At 37.6% G+C, this 26,397-nt stretch overlaps 5 protein-coding genes across 5 annotated transcripts in view; 4 read left to right on the forward strand and 1 right to left on the reverse strand.

The window, feature by feature from the left end:
- The window catches only part of LOC105268184 (uncharacterized), a 31,730-nt gene extending 24,836 nt beyond the window's left edge, over positions 1 to 6,894 (forward strand). The window contains exons 3-4 of the mRNA XM_011307520.1: positions 4,879 to 5,139; positions 5,584 to 6,894. Coding sequence (XP_011305822.1) covers positions 4,972 to 5,139; positions 5,584 to 6,870 — 1,455 coding nt within the window. The 5' untranslated portion in view covers positions 4,879 to 4,971 and the 3' untranslated portion in view covers positions 6,871 to 6,894. The remainder of the gene's footprint in view (positions 1 to 4,878; positions 5,140 to 5,583) is intronic.
- Positions 153 to 4,469, reverse strand: LOC105268182 (tetratricopeptide repeat protein 25). The gene is made up of 5 exons (XM_011307518.1): positions 4,319 to 4,469; positions 3,978 to 4,218; positions 2,950 to 3,225; positions 2,050 to 2,476; positions 153 to 1,239 (listed from the first exon to the last, which is right to left on the reverse strand). The coding sequence occupies exons 2-5, from the start codon at positions 4,207 to 4,209 to the stop codon at positions 342 to 344; spliced, it is 1,833 nt and encodes a 610-aa protein (XP_011305820.1). The 5' UTR covers positions 4,210 to 4,218; positions 4,319 to 4,469; the 3' UTR covers positions 153 to 341.
- Positions 6,895 to 11,955: 5,061 nt separating the features above from the next.
- On the forward strand, positions 11,956 to 14,876 carry Rift (Riboflavin transporter). Its single transcript, XM_011307521.1, has 2 exons — positions 11,956 to 12,748; positions 13,452 to 14,876. Exons 1-2 carry the CDS (start codon positions 12,528 to 12,530, stop codon positions 14,542 to 14,544), a joined length of 1,314 nt encoding a protein of 437 aa, XP_011305823.1. The 5' UTR covers positions 11,956 to 12,527; the 3' UTR covers positions 14,545 to 14,876.
- Positions 14,877 to 14,966: 90 nt separating this feature from the next.
- Positions 14,967 to 17,233, forward strand: LOC105268187 (F-box/WD repeat-containing protein 9-like). The gene is made up of 6 exons (XM_011307522.1): positions 14,967 to 15,259; positions 15,483 to 15,642; positions 15,762 to 15,904; positions 15,968 to 16,444; positions 16,546 to 16,821; positions 16,983 to 17,233. Exons 1-6 carry the CDS (start codon positions 15,167 to 15,169, stop codon positions 17,070 to 17,072), a joined length of 1,239 nt encoding a protein of 412 aa, XP_011305824.1. The 5' UTR covers positions 14,967 to 15,166; the 3' UTR covers positions 17,073 to 17,233.
- A 191-nt stretch (positions 17,234 to 17,424) lies between these two features.
- Positions 17,425 to 24,135, forward strand: Tnpo (transportin 1). The gene is made up of 9 exons (XM_011307523.1): positions 17,425 to 17,819; positions 18,697 to 18,772; positions 18,937 to 20,895; positions 20,999 to 21,097; positions 21,496 to 21,591; positions 22,298 to 22,373; positions 23,265 to 23,439; positions 23,515 to 23,641; positions 23,766 to 24,135. The coding sequence occupies exons 1-8, from the start codon at positions 17,628 to 17,630 to the stop codon at positions 23,620 to 23,622; spliced, it is 2,781 nt and encodes a 926-aa protein (XP_011305825.1). The 5' UTR covers positions 17,425 to 17,627; the 3' UTR covers positions 23,623 to 23,641; positions 23,766 to 24,135.
- Positions 24,136 to 26,397: the final 2,262 nt, after the last annotated feature.

Raw genomic sequence — 26,397 nt, forward strand, 5'->3', positions numbered from 1 at the left:
ATTTGTTGGAAATCGATTGGACAGCCTTGATAAACCCATTAAAACCGGTGGAACAGATATGCCAAATGAATTGCAAATCCACAACAAAATGTAAATAACAAGTGCATAAATTCGAAATTGTTTAATTCACCAAAATAATCCCATAAAAACAGATGTGGCATCATTAAATTTCATGTCCGTCTCTCTCAAGTGAATCGTGATATTTGCTGTTGACAAAATGGTGGCACGCAGTCACCGATTTAATTTCAAATTCATGTACCGGTGATTATTCTCAATGCAAGATACGAACAAGACACTCTTGCCAAACAATACCGGATGACTGGTCACGAATTCAATTTCGATTATCGATAATCCTCGAAATCCATCCAACCGGCTATCTTTCGTGATGGGGCGTACTGACGCAGTAGAATGCGTTGAGATTCCTTAATCGGATTCATGGGTGGTTTGACACGAATTGTATTTCTTTTGCAGGGAAGCTTGAAGTTCTTATCGATTGTTTTACAACCGGGAACAATGGACAGCCGTCGTCTGGCTGGGACAACGTCCATTCGCTGGATCAAAAAGTCCATTTCACACTTGAGTTTCTCCGTGGGCATGATTTTCGACACGATATTTTCCCTCACGGCGATAGCATCGACCCCCAATATTCTCTCTAGATCGATATTATCAACGATACGAGCGATTTTAACGTAGAAATCGGCAAGATAGTCCAGCCCCATTTTCTTAGCCCCCAAGTAACACAAGATGGCGGCCTCCTTGGCTTCATTCCGGTTGTGATGGTGGATCTCGATGCGAATGAGTAGATGATTAGCATTCAGGGTCCAGGAATCGTTGCCAGCGTTGTTGCTCCACTCTCGACATTTTTTAGCGTAAAATCTTGCCAAGTCTAGGGATTTTGTCTCGACGTGGAGTTTGGACAGCTCGTGGAAGAGCCAGGTGAGCTCCAGGGGCTCCGAGGTTAGGGCTAAACGACGACGAAATGTCTCCAGCTTTGATTTTCTACTGTGGCCGTATGGTATCCAAGCCAGGTCCTCATCTCTCGGGAGCATAGCCTCTCGTATTCCAAGGTGATGCTTTAGGTAACGCTCTCTTGCGGTGGCGTCTTTTATGCCAGTCACGTCCCGCGGGTCTATATAAGCGTTGGCAACCATTTTGTATAGTTCTCTTAGGCAGTCTGACTTGTGAGGGAACATCGAGGTGCGGTATGAGTCCAATTTGTGCTTTGCTCTGTCGACGTAACTGGAAAAGGAGAGAACGTGAGAGACTCGGGAATTTATGAATTCACACGGACGCGCCCTGGGATGAGGGATCAGCCTAATTTGTGAGAGTTTTTTTAATATTCCCGCCTTTTTTTCTCATCTCCATTTTTTTCCGTTCTTATTAAAAATTCTGGGGGATAAACTTGGCGAAATTATGCCGGTGATGTTTCGGGGGAAAAAAAGTGAGAAGAATGCGGAAGTTTGTCGAGTCGGGGAAACAGTGGAGTGTCTGGACTCTCGATTTTTTATGAATATCTTTCAACTGGTGGGGAATTTCCGGTGTTTTTTTGTCGTTGTGAGGTGGTACAGGGAATTTTGGAATGCACCGCAATGTTAAAGCGACTCGTTTTGTCAGTTTGGTAATGAATTAGTGGATAAAATTCTCTGGAACAAGCTATCGGATTTTTTCATGCGTGGAATTACTGCGGGGGGTTGGCAACGGAAATTAAAACTACATGAGATAAAATTAAATTTAATGGGGCCATTTTGTAGGACATGAGGGGAAAATGGGGACTAGAATTTTCTACTAAACGCTAAATTATCATAAAAATTGCATTAAAATCCCGTGATTTTAATGGAAAAAATAAGAAAATTGGAATGAATAATTAAAAAATATTTTCAAATATTAAAATTTGAATAATAAATACTGACAAATTATTTAAACACGTTAATTCCATTTTCATTTAATTAACCATAATAAATAATAAAAAAAATCTACTAAATCCAATTTTAAATCGAAATATATAAATATTTAATGGTAAACTAAATAAAATAAAAAATATAGTTTCACCTGAAGAATAGCTGATAATTTTTGGCGATTCTCGCTTGATGAAGTCTCATGAGGATTGAATGAACCTCAATCACGATATTATGTCTTCGTAATAGTCTCTCATTGAGTTGAGCTCTCTTGAATCCAGGTGTTGTTATTTCACATCTCTTGAAACGAAACACGTACAGGGGCTTATGGATACGGGCAACTTGAGTCGTCTGATTCGATCGCGTCAAGTACTCCTGGATGAGGGCCAACAACTGTTGGTTACTCCGCATTTTACTTGAATCCGAGTCGGAATTCTGAAGGAGTCCCTCGAGAAAGAGGGTATCATCTGCGAGATATCCCCGGTATTTTTTTGTAAGCATTCGCCGAAATTTTTTCATCCGGTATTCCCGCTGATATTCGGAATCGTTCACCCGGAATTTTGTGTATTCCTCTGTGAATCCTTCAGGAGAGCATTATCATTATTATTTACCAGTAAGACACTCCCATGTTTAATATAATCAATTTAATATGGATTTTAAAAATTCATGTTGGTAGGGACTTTATTTAAACAGAATTACTATTTTTCAAAATGTGGCACACGTCAAAATCGATATACTATCACCGATAACTCTCGATCGGATCGATAGAATCGAGAAATTCAAACGCCATTGTAAAGCGGCCATTGAGACCTTCAAAGTGGTATATGAATATTCCCATTTATCTGCATGGTAAGTCCATAAAAATTGAGTCGAATCTGAAATCTATGTAAACCATGACTCAATGAAAAATTTTGGGAATCCCCTATTTCCGTGAGCAGAAGAGAAGAATAACCCCGGAAGCGATCATAATGGTGGCGAATGGACAGTTTAGGATTATAATTGTCGAGGCATTTATTTATTTATTTATTTATTAACCAATTTATCTAAGAATTACCGATCACATCCTCTTCTACTCCTGACAACTTGACAATCAGAGAATTCCTCCGCTCCTCCAACTTTCTCATCCAGGGTATCAGCTCCTGCATCACACCATCACCAGTATTTCGTCCGATGCAGTTCTCGAGGGCTTCTCTACCCCGAAATACTCCATCCTCGAAGGGATGACGACGACGGAGGCATCCACGATAGGCGTGCACCAGACTATTTCCAAACTCACCAATTTTGTACAGCGTCTCCACTCTCAGCCATTTTGCCGCGTAATTACCAGGATCTATTATAGTAAAATGACGCAGGTCACAAAGAGATTTTAATGTTCAAGGGGATGTTATTCAGGTCAAGAGGGCTGTAAGAAGATTCTCCATTTTCGGTTGAAGTCAGACATTCCCCGCAGTTTATGGAATTATTTCTGCGGGTGAATAAAAAAATTTGTCAGATCCCTTCAAAGGGATAATTATTGTTAATTACGAAACGAAAATTCAAGTTGAAACTTGAAAGGACATTTTCGCAGTGAAACCAATGCAGAGATGGAGAATTTCAGCTACACCAGAAAGCCTGCACTAGATATTCATTTATTCATCACCTGCAACTATAAAAATGGTAATATTGAATTTTATATCCCATAAAATACGGGGAATCATAAATTTTCATGTTGAAGTGACGGATGCCTTGCAGCAAGTTGTTGAAGATTATGAGGAGAGGTATTTCTCGTGATGAGGGAGAGCATCATAATTGGATCATTAGTTTATTCTACAAATGATGGAGGCATTACTGTTTTCTATTTCAACTGCAGCTCTGAATTATTCCCACCGTCTCATGACTCGAGTATTCCCTCCGAAAAACTAGAGCATCTCCAGAATTTTATTGTTAAAAAAAATTATTATTTATTTATCCCCAAGTATTTTACACAAATATATTGTAAAATAAAAATTTTCTCAAGAATTGGATAATCCATAATAATCAATAATTATCAGTAGTTAGTAATAATTATTGTAATACCAATTAATAATGATTATTTAAGCTCACCAAGGTCGCAGCATTTTTGAGAAATCTCATCAGCCTCAATATAATTTCCACTCCTCAATAGTGCGATGCAGAGTCCAATGAATGTAACAAGATGCTCTCCACCCTCATCTAGGGCTCTTCTGAATGCATCAATCGCAGCTCCATAATTCCCTATCTTTATGAATCTCGAACCCCATTGACGATGGAGTATCGCTGCTATTCTCAACGCCTCATCGTCAAGACGATCCAGCATGATTGCAAACTAAATTTACCAGAAAAGGCAAAATGTACTTTGTTCCTCCCTTCCTCGTCGTCAGTATGAAAAATCAATAACGCCTGGATGAGCAAAGGAGTAGACTCACCTGGGTCAACCTCTTCCTTCAGAATTGATTAATTCACATTTCACCTTGAAATTTGTATTTTTTTTTTAAATTACAGCTCCCGTGTGTCCAGTTCCAGAGATAATTGGAAGCTGTAGCTAATGGAGATTTGATTGAGAGGGATGAAGTGGCATTTCATCAAATGTCACATTTAATTGGTTAATCGAGGGCTGTTGAGTCGAATTGTTTGGAATATGAACTTTTGATTGGTTGATTCATCATCATTACCCGATTATTCGATTGCTATCCATTAGGGAAACCTGATTTTCGTCGATTGATTTAAGATTAATTGTGTTTATATGTTTCCAATTAATTTCATGAGAATTCATTCTTGGAGCAATCCCTGATTAAATTCTGGTAATTCCTATTAATTCCGAGAATTTCTCATTGAAGCAATTTATTAATTAATATTGCATTATCACGAGATTAGGATTTGTATAATAAAGGAAAATAATTACCCGTTAATTACCCACCAATTACCGGGAAATACGAATTATTCAGGGGAATGAGGGAATATTCTCAAGGATTTCTCTTATTTGCAGGCACTTGGGGGAAGGGTATAATCATCACGGGAATCAGCGCTGGAGGATCGAAATAGGGACTGGGTAACGCAGTAGAAATATCGTGATGCGGTGATGGCTCTTTTGTACAGATTCGCGCAGCTACCGGATCGCGGTAGCACGCGGGTCTTCTCATTTGTCGTTACCAGGAGTGTCGTACGCGACCCGGAAAGAGACGTCACCAGCAAAGAGTTAGTTTGTGGATTTCAGAGATGGGCAGTTGCCTTCTCCCGGGGGGACAAGGTCTGTATGAACATTTTAATCAACTTATCAAACAACCGAGTATTCTGTTATTTCCTGTTCCAACCATTTCTCCCCTACTCCAACCCAAATCATCCCTTTCTCCCTTTTCACTTTTATTTATTTATGTGTTTATTTTATTTTTTTAATTGTCTTTTTTTATTCTAGCTTTATTATTATTTTTAATTTATTTATACTCATTTCTTCATTTTAAGAACCTAAGAAATTTATCTTTAATGTAAAAAAATTTTTGGTTGTAGTGGATGAATAAAATTATTTTTTAAATGAAAATATTTATTTTTTGAGTGTATTAGAAATTTAAAAAATTGTATCGAAAGTAGGAGAATAATGAAGTCAGACGAGCGCGCCATCTACAACTCAGTCGAGGATTTGGTTCTGACTTCCGACAGGATCATAACCTATAAAACGTTTAAAAAATGCCAACAGGTCCTCGGTGTCTACCTGGTGTGGCGTGGTGCAGCACCAGGGTTGCGTGTCTACGTGGATTTTACATTCACACTCCTGAATCGCGAGCACTTCTCGGTGAACGAGGGCTTCTCCGGGAAACGGGTCAAGTTCACGTATGATGCACCAGCCCAGGGCAACCGTAACTACATTCCGGTGTCCGATCTCTACAGTCGTAACTTCGCAGACCCAAATGGGGAATTTCAGCTGGAGCTATCAATGGCGAATGTGCGAACAGTATTTACGGCGGAGGTGCGGATGCTGACGGGAGTGTTCACGGGGAGTCAGCAGAAACCCAATAAATTGGAGACGGGTTACTTTACGTTTGGTGGTTTCGACTGGCACCTCGCGATCTATCCTTACGGTAATAAAGAGGGTGAGAGCCGTCAGGAGGGCCGCCTCAGTGTTTACCTGGTCCGTCTGACGGGTTTTGATCATCGCTGTCGTGTCCGGTACAGCGTGACCCTCGGTGAGGGCGAGAGAAGAATGGAATCAGGACAAATCGAGGATCTGTCCGATGCAGAGGGTCAGGGCTTCGGCTGGCATCCGCGCGTCCGTTGGTCAGACATATCGCATAAGGGAATTCTACGGGTATCCCTGGAGATGATCGAGACGCGAACGATTTCCGAAGTTGCGGTTCAGGCCCTGGGACCGACAACGCTCCCTGCAGCGCCGTGCTACGACCGGGACAAGCAGGGCTGGGCGATCAGGGCAGACCTTCACTCCGACACCGTTCGCCTTCACCTCGTCTACAAGGACATCAACAATGTACCGAGGAATCACCTCCGCTACATCAGCTGGTCGGCTTTCCTCATGCGTGGAGATGAGCCCGATGCAGAGGCTATTCTTCTACCTGGTGCACCGTTCTCACGGTATTATGCCCAGGAGCCCGTCGACGAGGGTATCATCATGGAGACCAGTCTGGGTGTCAATGAGGTCAATGATAATCACTGTCCATTCCTCACGGACAAGGGACAGCTGAGAATTCGTCTCGAGTGGAACGAGAGTCATCTCCTGTTTCAGGCAACCTATCACAAATACGACGACGTCTGTCGGGTTCACAATCAACAGATGCGCCGAGAGATTGCAGCACTCCAAGCGGAGAACTACAGTCTCGAGCGTCAGCTGTTCAGTTATCAGAAATCACTGGCTTATGCGCAGGCGCAACAGCAACAGGCGGGACAACCGGGTCCACCGGGTTCACAGCAGCATTCAGGTCATGCCGAGGGCCTTGAGAGGTCAGCATCGACAGACACTGAATACGCCTGACAAGTGGACTCTGTCAGTCTCATCGATTCAAGGCGAATAAGTCAGCTACCGGTTATTCAGGAAAATGACAGCAGATTGCATCACAATTTGGTTAATCTCATGGAGAGAAGGCTGAGCAATGTTCAGCAGTTGAGGAGGGAGTCAGGGGGATCGAGGGGTTCACATGACAGTGGGCAGTCGAGGGGGTTCACTGAGGGGCGACAGGAGAGGGTCATTGTCAAGAATCAGCCGAGGTCGCGCTCCAGTGGCGACACCAATGAGAATCTCAAGGAATTTCATAAAAATCGATCGCGCACCTATTCAGGATTCTCCGAGGGCTACTGGCAGGATCAGGGAAATCAGAAGAGGCGGAGGCCGACATTTTGGGAAACTGTCGCGGGACTTGTTTGTTCGCTCGGGGCGCTCGCCACCAGGGCCGCCAAAATGGCCACTCGGAGAGCTGAATATATTTGAAAATTTATTTATTCCGTTTATTTCCGATTATTGAGGTGGACCGATCCGAATGTCCCTATGTCTACGTGTCAATTCATCATTGTGAGGAAGTCTTATCTGTTTTAATATTCTTCTTGCAGATATTTACAATTATTTTGTGTGAATTTCTACAGTTAAGGGGAAGAAATCAATCCTGAATCGGTGTTTTGTGGAAAATTTTCGCCACCTGCCTGTGGCAATCGGGATGATTAATTAATGATGATTTAATAATCGAGGGGTCACGCCGAAATGTCATTTTTTAAATAACGTATTGATTAAATATCAGTCAGACGTTAAAATAATGGAAGTTTCTCATTTTCAATTCATACGAAAATTATTCAGAATAATAATATCGATTGGATAATTTGGATAATATTTTTTTATTGTTATTGTTTTAATTTATAATATTAATCAGTGATATTTTGACGTGTCATCACGCGGACCCCAACGAAATCATTAACCGATTTATCCCTCTTCTTCCACTTAATTGGAGATTGATATAATTACGTAGATAAAAAATTCTAGTACGTCGATGTTAAAGTGGATACCAGTAGACGGCGAGTATTAGAGCCAATAGAAATCGTCTGCGTTCATTTCTATCTCCTAAAACACCTACCAAGCTAAAATATTATCCAACGAAGAGACAACCTCTCCAATTACGTCGCAATGACATTCTCCATTTTTCTTTAAATTCAAGATTTATCATCGAGTGTTAAGAATCGATCCGCAAGAAAACTATTTATTTCACAATCGAAAATATAAAGATGGACAATAACTATTATAATTGAAATTAAATACTCATTTTTCATTTCGCATTGCCCATCGAAAATTTTCGTACCTGATTTTTCAGATGAACTAATTAAAAATTCATTAATCCGTAAAAAACCCTGGAAAAGGAAAAGGGTATAATCCAATAATTATAACTGAGATATATTTTTTCTGCCGAATTATATCGTGAATAGATCCAACTTATATTTTGAATATATTTTCAGAGTAATCGGTGAGATATATGGATTATTTATTATATAATAGTATATATATTATTATAGGTATTTATTATACATAATGTCATTATAATAATTTATTGTTTTATCAGATATATTTTTAATGAGGAGGTGGTTGTCTTTTCGTAAATGAACGCAGTCGAGTGAATGAGATGTAGAATTGAAAAAAAAAATGTAGAAGAAATAGCCGTCGTGTTGAATTCTCTGTTGTAGCAGAGCTGTATACTTTGTACATATCCTACCAAATTATTCACTTGATCGACAAGCGCTGGATGTTGTCAACGGTCCACAAGTTCATTAACGTTGAATTAATGCTTCATTTAATTACACCGAACTGAGGGTACATCAAAATGGATTATCCGGCGACAGCATCCAAACGCTTGGAGACAAATACCTGTCGTCACTTACATGAAACAATTTGAATGATGGATTATCTCGTGAGATGAATTATCGAGACATGATAAATATATAATTGCACATAACTACGCACACTTCCCTGCTTGTACAATCCAGTATATTTATTGTTATTGTGTAAGTGTGTGGATAGATTTATTTTGTAGGTAAGTGGAATGCGGACTGATGAGGGATTATCTTAGGTATTTTATTGGAGGTGGCATTTTTGAAGTTAGGAAATATTCAGGGGATGGTATTGGAAATAAAAAAGGTTATTTCAACTCCAAGGGGCATAAAATTTCACCGCAGCAACGACTTCTGGGAGTCAACTACGATATTTCTTTTATACTTCGGTGAAGTACGTAATTTCGTGGTCTCGGGTGTAAAATGAGAGTTTAGAAGTCCTGAAAGCCTCCGTAAAATGATCCTTCTCGTAATAACTGACAAATACGCATTTTTTCCGGATATATTTTCATTCAATTTTATCCAGTGTCTCTCCTCATTCCACTCAACTCCAAATTTCTACCGGTATTTTCAGGATAATCTAAATAAATTAATGAAATTGCTTTCATACTCGCACGACGTACAAAATATACGCAAAAAATTGAGACTCTATTTATCGGAAAAAGTGCGAGACTATTGCAGGAATTATGAGATGATAACAGTAAATTTAATAACGATAAGGTAATCGTTAGGGAATATTAATGGATCGAATCATGTGACTAAAATTCGCAGTCTGACAATCGCGCATTACATTTTCCAAATGAAATCCATCATTTTACCGGGAAATTTGAATTTTTTTTTTCAATAGTTTTTTCGGTTGAGGGAGTAAATAAAATAATGCACCGCTCTTTCACGCTTGCTATCGCATTAAAATCTGATGAATACACTCCATGATACGAGTACTCATGCTGAAGTACTCAAAAATATTTTTTGTATGAATAATGAGTCGGTAATTTCGAATTTTCAGTGAGTCCGGGATTAAAATTCAATCTGAAAATAGGACATGGCGAGTGGTTTCTGTGTCGAACCATCCGCCGATTACACCACGATTGTCAATTGAAATATTAACTGTAATATTATATAAGAGTCCTTAGTACCTACTACGTTTGTGACAGGGTATATACATTAATTTTATTTCATTACAGACATTTGGAATTTTCGCAAAATCTTCACTGTTTCAATGTTTTACTAAAAGTTGTACATATTTATTTATTGTGAATGCAATAAATCCGGGAATTTGACATTTTATTCATCATTCAAATTAATAATTTTTATTTATTATTCTGGGAGGCATCTATTGTACTCAGAGGACTTTTTGTTGTGAAATTATTGGAAGAATAATCTAACGCGTGATCACATACGATTTTTTATAAATGTTTCTGAAGAAAATATTCCATTTGTGTACAAAAAAACTTCATCACTTCAATAATTTTAGGTGTGAAGAAAATTACTGAGTGAAAACATTTAGCGAGCCGTGCTTTTGAATGAAATTAATACAACCCCGTGTTTTTTCTATAGTATTGGTGTTTTTATCGCTGTCTCTTTCTGAAAACAGAGGCATTTGTCAATTGTACACTGAGCGTCCAACCGAAAAATGACGAAAAATGTATTTTAAAAATTGTCTCATTATTGTTATTTATTTATCATCATTATTCAACATTTTTCATGATTAGTCGCTCGCAATTGCGCGTATTTGTGAATTTATTCAAGCATGTCATGCTCGCTAACGTAAAGAAAATCAATAATAACGAACTGATTGCAAGTTAAGTATAAAAAAAAATCAAGCAAGATATAAAATAAAATTCACTAGCATTAGGTGATATTTTGTGTGGCGAAAATAAAAAATTCACCTAAATATTTATAAATGAGTAATTAACGGTTAAAGTCAATCTTTGAATTGTGCAAAGTTTATTTGATGTTTCTGTTTGTCAAAATTTATAGAATATATAAAACAGCATTTTTGGGGTTGATAAAATCGAAAGAATGATTTTTTTTCGGTGTTAACAATTTTGAAAATTGTTTAAATATGGAACCAACCCTGACAGCCAAACCACCCTAAATGTGAAAAAAATTAAAAAAATAATGTAGTGTCTCTAAAGTCAACGTCTGCACTAAAATTGATTCTATCAGAGATAAATTTTCGCGTACTAAGCGTTATCTCAATTTATAGTACAGCAAAATTTACGATACGATAAATGGAGAAATAATATACATGTGGGTCTGTCTCCTATTTCAATCCTTTCCCCACATGTCTGAAATAATGCTGTGCGGATAAATTACTTACCCACAATTTCATTAAAAAATTCACAGCGTGGATTAACTGTTGAGATAGTTGCCAGATGTTTTCCCCACAAATGACAATTTTTTATGAATTTCTTTGCCGACACAAGAGAGAATTTTTGAATAATTCAGCACGACTTTTTATTGCTTGATTCATCAACGAAAACTCGATTATAAATTATAGCATTATCAATTATTTATTTACAACTCGTTTTATCCACTCGGGGATTACTGACAGGTGAAGGGATTTATCCGTTGATTAATTGTTAATTTGCGGAAACTATCTTGATGAGGATAATGGAGGGAGGAAACAGAAATCCAAGGTCATTGATGTATTTCTCTATGGCAACACAAAATTATAATTGTAATAATTACTGTACACGAAGGAAAAGTGGAAAGTACACGACGCAAATTTCTTTGAACACAGAAAATGTACTATGATATGTAACTATTAAACCATCTGTGAGTCTGCCTCGTCTTTTATAAAGTTCTTGCTATATTCAAAGAGAAAGTTTCAATTATTTTCCATTTCCCTAAGCCCTGAAAATTTCTCCTTCAGATTTTCCTCCAGAGTTACTCAGAAAATCCAAACAATTCAAGAGACAAACAATTGTTTCATTGTTTTATAAATTTCTGTAAAAGCAAATACTATTTCTTATCCATGGCTTTTGATAAGAACAATCCCCGGAGATCTAGAGATTTATTTATCAACGAAAATTTCGGGGAATTTTATAATAAATTGTTAACTCGTTCTCTGGTGAATCGAAAAAGTTCAAAGAAGTAGATTCATTTTTTCCCGATAAAAATTGTTTCAAATTATGTAAAAAAAATTGTAATTAGTCGTAATCGGGTATTGTCGTGGTGTCATTTGACTAATTATTTTTCAAGACTGTACCCGTGTACCCTCTGGGTATAAATTCCCTGGAAAAAAACAGCAGTCGACTTGTTACCGACAGTACGTCGAACTGATAAAATCAATCGCTGCCAGCAAATACCTCAACAATGTCCTAAAATTCGGTAATTTCGGCTCCAAAAAATAAATTGGCAAACTCCCCCTCAAAACAACCCCCAAAAAATCCCTCCACCCAAGTACTTAAATCAACAATTAAACAAAATAAAAAACAGTGATGCAGTGATAAAATCCTTTCAACTCGTGACTTCAAAGTGCTGATGTAACTTCCAGAAAAATCCTTAAATCATCAAAAATAATTATAACAGACAGAAAAACATTCCCAAAACGTGACATGACAGTTGCAACAATTCATGCAAACTAACAACCTCAGCAATTAATTGAAAATTCAATTATTGGAGGTTAGACTATCAAGAGTTCCATTGGAGATTGTTGGAGACTGTTGGAGACTGTTGGTGACTCTGATGGACTTGAGTCGAGAAAAAATATTTATAATTTATTTTATTTGATTCCTCGATGTCTGAGGATTGATCTGGATGCTGTAGTTAATTAGGATTATTAATTTTCTGGAGGAAGACGATCGTCTTGAAGTAAAGATGAGTAATATACTAGTTCAACGTCTCAGCAATCGAAAATTGCTGGTGGATTTGCTGGCAGTGATGTTTGGAATTGGCGCCTGGATCGGTGTCAATGGTATTTATGTACAACTGCCATTATTAGTTAATACAGCACCTGAAAAATGGAGTTTACCTGCTCACATGGTGATGCTGGTACAAGTGGCTAATCTGGGTCCTATCCTCTACACAGTGTTCATCAAGTAAGAAAATCGTACATTAGTTCCTCCATCAATATTCATGTTAAACTCCATCACTCAAACTTCTGAATTTTCCTCACACTGAAATAAATTATTCATTCTTCCCACATTATTATCAATCATCTTCAAACCCTTCAAAAATTATCATATCAGCTCCAGTGCAAAAATTCTCAATTTTATGAAAAAAAAAATTATTGCAACCTGAATTTTTTATTTTATTACGTAAATTGTTTTTTAAATAACGGTATAATCGATAAATTCAAGGAATTATCGAAGAATTTAATACGGATATCGCATAGCCTTTGCGAATGGAATTTGATCTCAATAAAAGTCGATGCCTTTTTCTTGATTAATTGGCTCAATTGGTTCTTCTCTCACTTGAACATCAGCTGAATCAATCGATTAATTTTTCGACATTTTAAATAGACAATTGAAAATTCAGATACGCGTTTTTCGACTTATCTGATAAAAGTCATTAAAAACCAAATGATGTAAAACTAATTGAGTCATTTGTATGAGTTATATCTCTCACGATGGCCTTGTCGTTGATTTAATAGATTAATCCAGGCCTTATCTCTGAAATCCGAGGAGATTTATCTTTTTCAGTGACAAAAATATTGACTTCAATAAACAATCGAAACAAACAAACATTTGTTTTCGATTCAACGAGAATTATTTGATAAATAAATGATATTTTTGTTTGTAGTTCCAGATTCTCATCCTGGACCCGAGACAACTACATAATTTACGGTCTCCTGGGTACAGCAACAGTTGCAATTTACCTGATGTCCCTGACATACAAAGAGACAACAATAATCTTCAACTCAGAGCACTCGACAGCTCTCCTGTGCCTGATGTTCCTGACAGCAGTGGTAGGCTGCACATCGTCAGTCCTATTCATGCCTTACATGCGAAATTACCGAGAGATCTATTTAGTTTCTTACTTAGTGGGCGAAGGTCTGAGTGGTTTTATCCCAAGTGCAGTAGCCCTGATCCAAGGAGTGGGTGGCAATCCAGAGTGTCGAAACACAACGCAAAAGGACTCCCCACACCACACATTCGAGCCATTCTACCCAGAGCCAAGACTGTCCCTCGAGTTGTTCTTCGTCTTCGTGGGAACGATGCTGGCAATTAGTCTGGTGTCCTTCATTGGTCTCAACAGGCTTCCAGTGGCGCGTGGTGAAATTGTAAAACCTCCAGGAAGTACAGAGACACTGCCAACGGATACCAATGCACCTCCAAGCTACAAGACAACTGCTGGGTGGGCAATGTCCAGGAGGACTTACTGCTATCTCCTGACCATTATGGCAGTTTTATGCTTTCTGGGGCATGCAACACTCCCTGGAATTCAGTCGTACTCTTGTCTGCCTTATGGAAATGTTGCGTATCATTTGACTGTCACTCTGGCCTCGATGGCCACTCCGTTATCGATGGCCATTGGCTTCATTCAGAGGAAACCCCTGTCTCTCAAGACCCTCACCATTCTCACTGGAGGCATTTTAATTCTCTCGTCGATGGTGCTGTATGTTGCTCTGCAATCCCCTTCACCACCTTTGCAGAAATCCTGGAGTGGAGAGTACTTGATTGTTATCCTCTGGATACTCGTCAATGGACTCATTGGATTCGTCAAGATGGCCATTACCACCATCTTCAGGCCTGATCCTGGAAGGGGACTCTATTACATTGGAGTCGCCACTCAAGTTGGATCACTTGTTGGAGCTGTTATGACTTTTGGATTGGTTAATTATGCTGGTGTTTTCAAGTCCTATTCACCCTGTGACGCGTTGATTAAGCATTAGAAATTCATTTTATCGTCGAAGTGGTGATTTTTGGGGGTACTGCCAGGAGAAGTTCAGAATTCAAGGAGTGACGGATAAATGAGTCAAGATTATGTGGTAAATATCTTCGATACCACAGCATTTTTTTGTGATTTTTAGAAATGATTGTTTTTTGAAAAATCAGTGGCAACGAGAGATCTAATTTGTGATGGATGTACATTTTTTTTCATTTTAATCACCGAATGAATTTGTAAGTAGACAATTGAAATTGTATCGGCGCAATCTTGAAAAACTGGCGTATGTTGTTGTTTTAGGAAATTTTATAAATAAAAAATTGTAATTATTTGTTAAAATTTGTATCTGCCTTGAGAAAATTCTTCGATTTAAAATTAGATTCGTTGAAGCATCGTGGAACATCGGCTATCTCCGGAATTCGAGAAATCTGGCAGTCCACAGCTGTGAATTTCGTCTTACAAACGTTAACCTCAATAATAATTCAAATAAAACTGAATTTATTCATGGGAATACAACCAAAACCCCATAAAAATGTTCTAGATTAGTTCTTTAAAGTTAAATAAATAGTGTTCTAGTTTTTTCGAATGAGAAGCGCAGAGATAGCTTTAAAAAACAACTTCCCTCGGCGATGGACAATCCTGGATCTGAAGTTTCGACAGTCGAGGATTTTCCCGAGGAATTTTTATTTTCACATATATCACTTCTGGATCTTCCAGTGGAGGTGAGAATTTTTATAATTTTTCAGGGACTCCAGGATTTTTTTCATGAATTTTTTAAAGCGAGGGGAATCTTTTTGGGACCAAAACAAATGCATCAGCTGACGATCGCCATTTGAATTCCCTTATATGGGCCTATTATGTTGATGTGTTGGAGTTCATCGAACTCTTCATTGAAAAATCAAAAATAAATATAATTTTTTTTTAGAGATATGCGTTTTATTGCAGATTTTCTTCCACATATGCTCGTTCCTCGATGCCTCCACTTTAGTACATAATTTGGGACTTGTTTGTAAACAATTTTATGAAATTCTGAAGGATGACTCGTTTTGGAAAGTGAAGATCAACCGAATATGGCCCAATGCTCGTTATCCACTCTTACCTCCTGGTGAGGCTTTCATTAATCAACAGCTCGAAATCCAATTAACAAAATTAACACACGTTTCACTGAATTAATTTGACATTTTCACTCCTGACATTCACCTGATTTTTTTATTTATCTCTCAGATGAAGACGACGAATTATTCTGGAAACTATCATGCGTCACGATTGAAAAGCAGACAAATCTATGGAAGAACAGAGATTTAGTCGAAACTTTTTCCCTTCAAAATGGACATTACGGAACTGTTGATGCAGTTTTGCTAATAAATGTAAATATATTCATTTTCATTAATCTTCTAATTACAATTTTCTCATTATCACCTAAATTGTAGAATGGACAGACCTGCATCACCGGTGGCAGAGATAGACTCCTGATCTGCTGGAGTCTCACTCAACCCGGGGAGGAGCCATGTGACCAGTTATGCTCAGGTCTGGGTCATGAAGGCTGGATCTGGAACATAACGTCAATGGACGATGTGATTTACAGCTCCAGCTGGGACAAAACTATTCGATCCTGGGATGTCACTGGCAACAGCTTAACTCCTATTAAATCACACGAGATGAATGTCCAGGGTGCCCTGTTGTGCATGAACTCTTGCCCTGAGCTGCATCTCCTCGCGACTGGATCGTCCTGCAGAAAAGTATTAATTTTCGATCCGAGAATGGAGAAATCTGTGGCTCGATATTCGCCTCATCAGGCAGCAGTCATTCAAATATCCATGAACTCGAAGTACCTTGTGTCTGCCAGTGAAGATAAAACTGTATCTGTCTGGGATGTCAGGGCTGGAGCTGTCATGAAAACATTTTTGGTGAGAACTAATTCGATTGTCCGATCTCATCTCCTGGAATTTTTATTATTATACATTTTATAGTCATAATTGAATAGATTTAATTGTTATTAAAAATCCAGCTGGCTAAGGACTCATTTGCCATGAGTATGTTCATGCACAATGGACTCGTCTACATGGGCGACAGCAATTCTAATATTCACGTACTCGAGGAGAACAATGACTTCAATATTTTAAAATCATACAAGACTGAGCACACGAAGGGAATTACTGCGATTCACGCAACTGCCGGGAGTTTGATGACTGCATCGCTTGATAAAACTGTGAGGATATGGGGTGCAACAGATCCACCCCAGAGTATTGTTGATTTTGAATGCAAACATGGGGATGTAGCTAACGTAAGTCCATCGATAGTGAGAGAAATATTTTTTGAGTCAATAAAAAATTCAATAATCCAAATTTTCATGTCTCAAACAAAAATTTCTCTTCCTAATAAGTTCATAAATAAATTCTTTAGCTTTTAATTAATCTGTTAATTAATTTGTTTTATTCTCGGCAGATGCATTATTTGAACGAGGTACTTGCCGCGTCCGCCGAAAATGCTATTCAAATATGGAGAGCCAAAGCTGTTTATCAACACCAATTATGACACAATGATTTATATATTTTTACTCTATTTTTCATTCACCGATTGACTTAATCGTTTTAATGACTAGATTTTATAATTGACTCCATAATACTCTTTGCTAATGAAGGTAATTGTAAATTTGAAAATGTGGTTTTAAATAATAAAAGTGGAGGTATTTGTAATTATCAGAATTTATTATTTCAGATAATTTCCTATCAAAAAAATAATTCATATCGATATAAACCTCAAAATTGAGTGATTACAATTCAATAAATTATGAATATTCATAACAAATTTGAAGAAATAATGAAATTTCTTCGTTTTCGATTCAAACAAACGATTTTTCGTGCGCATCCCGAAAATCCAGAAGCAACCGGAAGTGCTCTCCGTGCCCGAGTACAACGTAATTCAAATGTCGTCCCATTAATGCCACAAAACCCTCAGAATTTTCTCAAACAATTCCTAATTTCTTCTTGATCCCCTCGAAAAGTCCAATTGCTCTCAAAAAAATTGATCACCAAAGAATCTAGGTAAAATTGACGGGGAAAATATTTGAAAAAAAAAATTGAATTATCGATGCTGGCGTGGTGCGATGGTGGGGGCAGACGTGGGGAATTTCCGGTGAGGACTGAGATCTGTTCAGTGGTGCTATTGAAAAACACGATGAAAATGGCGTGGCAACCGCAGGAGGAAGGACTCAGACAAATTCTAACACTTCTCCAGGAATCACAAAGTCCGGACACAGCAACTCAGAGAGCTGTACAACAAGTATCCTTTTTTATTATTAATTAATCACTCATTTCAATGGAGCAAATGAGGTATGTCTTGAAGCTATTTTGCACGACAGGTCGATGAGCGGCCAAGGGCGTGCTTTTATTGACAAATTTTTTTTCATTAAGGATGTGGATATTTGCCGGGTGGTAATTCATTTTTTTCTTTTTCTACGAAATTACTCACCTGTCGTGAGGTATTCACGACGGATCCGGTGATTTTTTGGTCTACACCCGGGGCTTTATTGCACTGAGGGAATAATTGCTGTTGCTAAATTAATTTTGGAGTTAATTTTGTTGGCAGTGGTTATTCTGGGGAGATGTCGGCAATTGAAATCTGGATTTTTTCGCTGGTGGGAAATTTATTTGGCACATCATTTTTTTCCGGGGAGAATTGAAATTTTATTTGAGAAAATTTATTTATTTCGGATGGGAAAATTTGAGGTTTTGGGAATTAATTTTTTGTTGGACTCTGTATGGACGAAATTTTCGGAATTTTTGAATAGCGAAGTATTCCTTCATTTTTGAAAGTGAGGGAATTTAGAAAATGGAGATTATGAAAAAATTGTGGATAAAGTGGAATTTTCTCGGGGTTACAGACGATTTCTTGAGGTTTTTTTCTTTCGTGGAGTTTTAACCTCGGAAGATGGAATTGGAGGTATTGATTGGTTTGGCCTGTGGTTGAGTTTCTAATCGATGGAAAATAAGATTGTAATGGAAAAATTACAGTAGAATGTGAGACGGACAGGTTAGGGTTTGTTGAGTGATTTCTTGGGATCGCGAAAGGACGGGTTTATAACCTCTCGTTGTAAAGACTACCTGCTCTCGGATGGAATTAATTGTAGTGATATTTTTCTTAACAAAGATTTGTGTAGAAATTGGAGGAGTTGAACAAATTCCCGGATTTTAATAATTATCTCATCTTTGTGCTGACGAAACTCACGTCTGAAGGTAAATTTATTATTTATCTAGCCTAAAATATCACTGACGAACATTTCAGAAAATAAAAATAATCGTCTCTTTTCTTTTAAAAATTCAAGTCAATCGTCCTCATCTCGTGAATTATTCTACAAGATTCCATAAAAAATGGTCACGATGTTTGAATTTTTTTTCAGATGTGCCAACAAGATCCTTAAGCGGTCTGATCCTGAAGAACAACGTTCGAGCGCACTATCAGAAGTTCGTTCCAGAAGTAACAACATTTATAAAGCAAGAATGCCTCCTAGCAGTGGGCGATCCGTCCCCAATGATTCGAGCAACGGTGGGCATTCTCATAACAACAATCGCCTCAAAAGGCGAGCTGACAACATGGCCAGAGCTCCTCCCAGCTCTCTGCCAGATGCTGGACTCACAAGACTACAATGTCTGCGAGGGAGCATTTGGAGCACTCCAAAAAATCTGCGAGGACTCAGCCGAACTCCTGGACTCAGACGCCCTAAATCGTCCCCTGAACGTCCTGATCCCAAAATTCCTCCAGTTCTTCAGACACACAAGTCCAAAAATTCGTTCGCACGCAATAGCATGTGTCAATCAATTCATAATCAGTCGAACCCAAGCCCTGATGATTCACATCGACGGTTTCCTCGAGAATCTCTTCCATTTAGCCAACGACGACGACTCAGAGGTCCGTAAAAACGTCTGCCGAGCACTGGTGATGCTCCTGGAGGTACGAATTGACAGACTGATACCGCACATGCAAAATATCATCGAGTACATGCTCCTGAGGACTCAAGATTGTGATGCAGGAGTTGCACTGGAGGCATGTGAATTTTGGCTGTCTCTTGCTGAGCAGGAGATTTGCAATGAGGCACTTGCTCCCCACCTTCCACGACTCATTCCTATCCTCGTTAGTGGTATGAAGTACTCAGAGATTGATATTATTCTTCTGAAGGGTGATGTGGAGGAGGACGAAATGATTCCTGACAGGGAGGAGGACATTAGACCAAGATTTCACAAATCCAAGACACATCATGCACTTCATCCATCGACCAAGCATTCTGAGGAGAATGGAGGCTGCGATGACGATGCTGACGCTGAAGATGGCGGTGATGATGACTCTTCCTTGAGTGATTGGAACTTGAGAAAATGCTCAGCCGCTGCACTCGATGTATTGGCTGGTGTCTTCAGGGAGGATTTGCTTCCAGTGTTGGTACCAATACTCAAGGAGACGTTATTCCATCAGGATTGGGAGGTCAAGGAGTCTGGAATATTGGCACTAGGTGCCATTGCCGAGGGCTGCATGGATGGAATGATTCCACATCTGTCTGAACTCATTCCTTATCTCATTGGATGTCTCAGTGACAAGAAAGCACTTGTCAGGGCGATAACTTGTTGGACCCTCAGCAGATATTCCCACTGGGTCTGTGCCCAGCCACACGACACATACCTCAAACCACTGATGACTGAACTCTTAAAACGAGTTCTCGATGGCAATAAGAGGGTCCAGGAAGCTGCTTGCTCTGCATTTGCCACTCTGGAGGAAGAAGCATGCACTGAACTCGTTCCCTATCTTGGCTTCATCCTGGAGACACTGGTCTTTGCTTTTGGAAAGTATCAGCACAAAAATCTCCTGATTCTTTACGATGCCATTGGTACACTCGCTGAATCTGTGGGTCATCATCTCAATAAACCTGATTATATAAACATCTTGATGCCACCGTTGATCAATAAGTGGAATGTCTTGAAGGATGAGGACAAGGATCTCTTTCCTCTCCTCGAGTGTTTGTCCTCAGTTGCCACTGCACTTCAATCTGGATTTCTACCCTATTGCGAGCCTGTCTACAGGAGATGTGTGTCACTGGTTGAACAAACACTCAATCAACACATCGCCAATACCCAGAGTCCAGATCAATTTGAGGCACCTGATAAGGATTTTATGATTGTGGCACTCGATCTTTTGAGTGGACTTGCTGAGGGACTCGATGGACATATCGAGAGATTGGTTGTGAATAGTAATGTCATGCAGTTGTTGTATCAGTGCATGCAGGATCCAACACCTGAGGTCAGACAGAGCAGCTTTGCTTTGCTGGGGGATCTCACCAAGGCTTGTTTCCAACACGTTGTTACATGTATACGTAAGAAGTTTTCCATTTATCTCAATCATCTTTTATCAGTTATTTCCAGTTCATAACTGATAATCTCCGTTATTTTATCGGATTTTTTTTTCTCATGCTGCAGCTGAGTTTATGCCGATATTGGGACAGAATCTTAATCCATCCTTCATTTCTGTGTGCAACAACGCCTCCTGGGCTATTGGTGAAATTTCTATTAAATTAGGTGAGTGTTTTTCATTTTTTTATTTAATTAATTATTCTGTGTTTCAGTAATTCATTTTAGTTTTGAAATTGTTGGGAATTCAATCGTATTTATGGAATTTAATAATTCAGTGTTGAAGTCGTGGACTTAAATAAAGAGATTGTCATTCCACTGGGATGAACTTTATAAACTCAATCAGTAAATGTCATTTGGCGATTACGACAGATTCTCAATTATATAAATAGGTTCAGTTATTGCGGTCAATTTTTTTTGTGATGTCACTTTCTCAATTCCAATCAATAAACTCATCAGATGAATGGGATCAAGCCCCGAGCGAACAATGAGATTCATCTTTTTGTCATTGGATTCTCTGGATTCCTCATTCACCCACTAATTCAATGAATTTATTATATTTTCAGGGCAAAACACGAGCTCGTATATTCCTCTGATAATAACTCAGCTAATCGACATAATAAATCGTCCCAACACACCAAAAACCCTCCTGGAGAACACCGGTGAGTCCCAAATATATATCAATGATTAAAATTATTATTTCATTGTGTCATACACTCGCTGTTCACCCTGACTGAACTACCCATGTACTTTCGTTTAATTTCCAGTGGAATATGTATTAATTTTATTTACACAGCATTTCAACAGATGTGGGGTCGTAGATATTAAAAAATGAGTTGATTATTTTTTTTTTATTTCAAAACGTTTAATTTGAAGTTCCAGTTTCAGTTACACTGAAAAATACAGAAAATAAAAGAAAAACTGCAGTGCGATTAAGGATATCCAAGTAATTAATCTCTGTGATGATTGAAGGTGTAAAAATTCATTGAATAACTGAAAATTTACTTGGATTGCCTAAATATTTATTATAGGCTCGCACGCTGCTCCTTAACTTCTGATTTAATTTTCAGCAGCTACGATAGCACAGTATTTGCGTAAATGTCGGTATCCCAATGCGTTTCATCTGTATTTCTTCACATTGTCTAATTATTTTCAATAACTAATCAGAACAGAACATAAATGATTGAAGTGAGGAGATGAATCTGTTATAATTTTTTTAATTTAACATTTATTATAAGCATATTGTATTTACCTGAGTTGATTGTTGGTTCGCTATCAGTTTGTCTTATTGTTTGTGTTTCCGGTCACTTCACTACACTTCACTTCACTTGTCTACCTTACTGAAAAACTGAAAAAAACCGCAAATAGCGATTACGATCGGTCGCCTAGGTTATGTGTGTCCCCAAGACGTCGCCCCCATGTTACAGCAGTTTGTCCGACAGTGGTGTGTAAATTTCTTTATTATTATATTCTATTAATTATATTTCTATTTTATTATTAGCACCTTTTATCATTACAATTATTTATTCATTCGGACGTGGGGAAAAATATCATCTGGAAATTCACTGCTCTCTGGACAAAAATTCATTTCATTTTTGTCAATATTTTTTTGCTGATACTTTTGGATTTGAAGGGAAAAAATGGCAAAAATGAACTGAATTTTTTCGTTTCAATTAGATGGAATTGGGGTTTTGAATTTTTTTATGAATATTTTTTCGTACGTGAATTATCGAAGGCTTGGAGTATTTCAATCTGCAGGAATAATTGATCATTTTAATCTTTACCTGCTCTTATGATCTCCAAGTCGTTAAGTTGAGTTGTTCTATTCGTTTCAATTGGTTTTAGTGGAATTTATTAACAGAATATTTATTCAAAATTATTTGATTAACATAATTTGGTCTTAAAAGGTGGAAAACATGAATGCTTCATAATCATCTGTCATTTTACAATTTCATTAACGAAAAAAGGGAAATGATAACATCGGAGTGGAATGACTGCAATTTAATAAATAAATGGCGTAATTTTTTAAACGAATATCTCAATTTTTCAGATATTCAGCGAAAAATGGGCGTTTCCCCTCTTTCGAGAGTGAAATAAAAATCCTCGTCTCATTGCTCTCCATCAAATATTCCTCATTGTTACTTTTTTTTTAATAAATATTTCTCTCATTACTGTTGGATTCGATAGTCAGACGAAGGCTACAGTTTCCCTAAAACGTGACTAACAAATTTTGTTGGATATAACTCGAGCAATAGCTTCTTCTTCAATTTGATATTTATATTGATATTGAGATTAGATCATTATTTTTTACTGGCGAAACATTTTTTATTGATAGGTGCATATCGCTGAGAAATATTCGTGACAATGAGGAGAAAGATTCGGCATTCAGGGGCATGTGTCAGATGATCAATGTCAATCCAGCTGGTGTGGTGCCTGATTTTGTCTTCTTCTGTGATGCGGTTGCTTCTTGGGTAACTCCACGTGACGATTTGAAAGACATGTTTCAGAAGGTAATTATTAAATAATTGCAAATTACAATGATATGAAATAATCATATAAAATCCTCGTCCTATTTTTTTTTTTAGATTCTCCATGGTTTTAAGAACCAAGTGGGAGCTGACAATTGGAAACGATTCTCCGATCAATTTCCACCACCACTGGGCGAACGACTTCACAATATGTACGGAGTCTGAAGGACCCCGCCTGATTATAGTAAGTAATTAATTATCATGCTCAAATTGCGAGATCCAATTCCATTGGATTTAAAAAAAAAATTCGATGGAATTGTAATGGTTTTTTAAATAAATGTAATTAACGAGTGATTAATATTTTTCAGACGGCCACTTAATGGGGAAGGCCGATCGGGGATGGGCGGGGAATATAGAAAATGGGTGGACAGGGTGGGTGGGTGAAACCACGGCCTCATCTCATCAAAATAATCGACGTAACGAGTTCGTCGTTGAGTGTCAAAATACGTCATGGCCACCGGTGAATCCAGTGTCCAGCCCAAAGGGGAAAGGGGGGAGGGGATTGGGGGCAAATTCGTGGAATGCCAGCTACAGATGTGGCTAAAGTTGGAATCAGGGTGAGATAAAACATTGAGAATGATTTAAAAAAGGGGGTGAGACTTCAATTTGTAATAAAGTGATTTATTGGATCGAGTCAAACATCAACTAATTAACAACAATTAAGGCCGAGATAATGGGGTGGGATGGGTGGGTGGGAGGGAGGGAGGGATGGGAGGGTTGACATTAAAAAAACATAAAAGGCTACGTTTCGATAAAACATTGAGAAAAATTTTGGGGCATGTCCTGCAATTTTACCGTTTAAAATAACAATATTTCGATAAAATGGTACCCAATGCTACACAGTTGTGAAATTTTTTTTTGTTCAAGCCTTCAGCATTGTTGTCATGCTGATAAACTCGAGTTACGAGAAGTAAAATCATTGATACACTTGAAATTGTAACGAGAGACAGCACGTGGAGTAGCTCAGCTACTCTCATTACTTTTTTTTTTTCCAGAGGATCAGCTTGTTTTCTAGATCGCTAAGGCATAGATATCACGTTATAGAGTTCAACGTGCTGTGAAATGATTTTTTTTAGTCGAATAATGTAATTGAAGGAATGGATTTTTTTTTTATTCGAGAGGTAGAGTACGAACGATTTTTTTCTAGGTTTTCCAATTGAAAAGGTCATTCGAGAAATTAGGGAGAAAGGAGTGGAGATGTTCTTAGAATTTTGTAGGGATGAGGAGAATTAGCTAGTGTAAAATAACGAATTTTTAAAGTAATGAGAGATGAAATTTAGGATGAATTTTTTTTTTCTCAACTTTTGAAAGTAAAATTTGGCCACACCTTTTTTTATGGTTCTGAAGAATTAGATGTGATTTTTTTTTATGTTTACGTGACACGTGATCAATTATTAGATGAGTAGGGATTTAATTAATATGTATAAACTGAAATAAAATGTGACTAGATGAGAAACGTTATGAAATTCCATATTTTTGCATGAAATAATAAAGTGGACACGTCCATGCTGTGCCATTCCGTTCATGAATTTAAAGAAAAAAAAAACATTTTTCAAACAAATAACTCGTATATTGTGATACTAGGTTACTCGATAATTCCATTTCTATGTGAGAAAATTGAAGAAAACCAGTCAATGAGTGCAGTTTACTGTAAAATATATCATTGAGGGCTCAATCATAAAAATTTTTTTTCAGATCACACAATTGCCGTCTTATTATTTTCTCTTTTATTGTAATTTTAATTTTTTAGCAACAGTTATTCACAGTTTTGAATCTATGACGTGAAATCTATGGAATGGAAACGTTAATGAAAGTCAATCATCAATTGTACTCGCAACAACGATTCGATTTTTCTTTTATCAACTGAAAATTTGTCAATGACTTTAATTTAACAATTAGAACAGAATCATGAGGGATTGAGCCTCAAGTTTTGTTCACTTTTTTTTTTCTCCTGTCCAATAACGGAGACGAGAGCTCAAACAATAGTAAAGTCTCACTAGATTATTACTATCAAAAATCGAAATAGAATAAAAATTTGAGGAAAAACATGGACGACTAATGTACGATGAAGTAGAACATTTCATTTTTGCTTTTGCAATTATTCCGATGGAAATGATAACGTTTTATCTGTGAGTGTCAAAGACGGTGAAGATATCACATAAAATCATCGATTCGCGTTCGCTCCTGACTTAATCCACTATTGCCAATCGGTGATTTAATAATCACCAGATTATCCCCTCATTCTGGTCCTTTCCATCCTCTGCCCGCACTTATTTTGTGATATTAATATTTTTTATATCTGAAGAACTGAACAGCTTGATAATAAAGATGGAGTCATGCATTTTTGGAAAATCTGTGAATTCAGTGAAATTTACTGAGCGTTTCCAGTGGCTCGTGATTTACCATTAGAATTTAGGAATTCAGAATATAAATATTCCCTAAATTTTCAATTATCTGAGCAATTCCATTAAATTTCCTCCTCTAATGGTACATCACCGCCAATTTCATAAAGTTGCATTTGTAAATATAAGTTGTTGTCATATTGACGTCACTTTGTTATACGATTAATCGTGAAAAAAAAAAATTCAACCAAATGCCAGAGCGACTCGGAAAAATCGTTGACTTACATCGAGTTGTATTATATTTTTTTAATAGACTAAGTAAAAACACTGTTTTTTAATTAATAACATAACTTGCGAGTTAAAGCTCAGGTAGTTAATCCCTTAATTAAGGAAAATTCATAAGTAGTTAAAAATATATCCAGAAACATGGCTCTTGAATTTCTCAAGCTAGAAGGTCTTCGTTGAAAAATGAATTAATTTTTTTTTTTTAAAGCAAAAGCTCTTCAAAGACAGATGTGGCTCCGTCTATTAATTAATCAATTAATTAAATCTGTAATTAATAACTCGAGACGTTATTTATTTGAGGGCCTTTTTCAGT

This window comes from Fopius arisanus, unplaced genomic scaffold, assembly GCF_000806365.1.
Source record: "Fopius arisanus strain USDA-PBARC FA_bdor unplaced genomic scaffold, ASM80636v1 scaffold00055, whole genome shotgun sequence".
NCBI lineage: Eukaryota > Metazoa > Arthropoda > Insecta > Hymenoptera > Braconidae > Fopius > Fopius arisanus.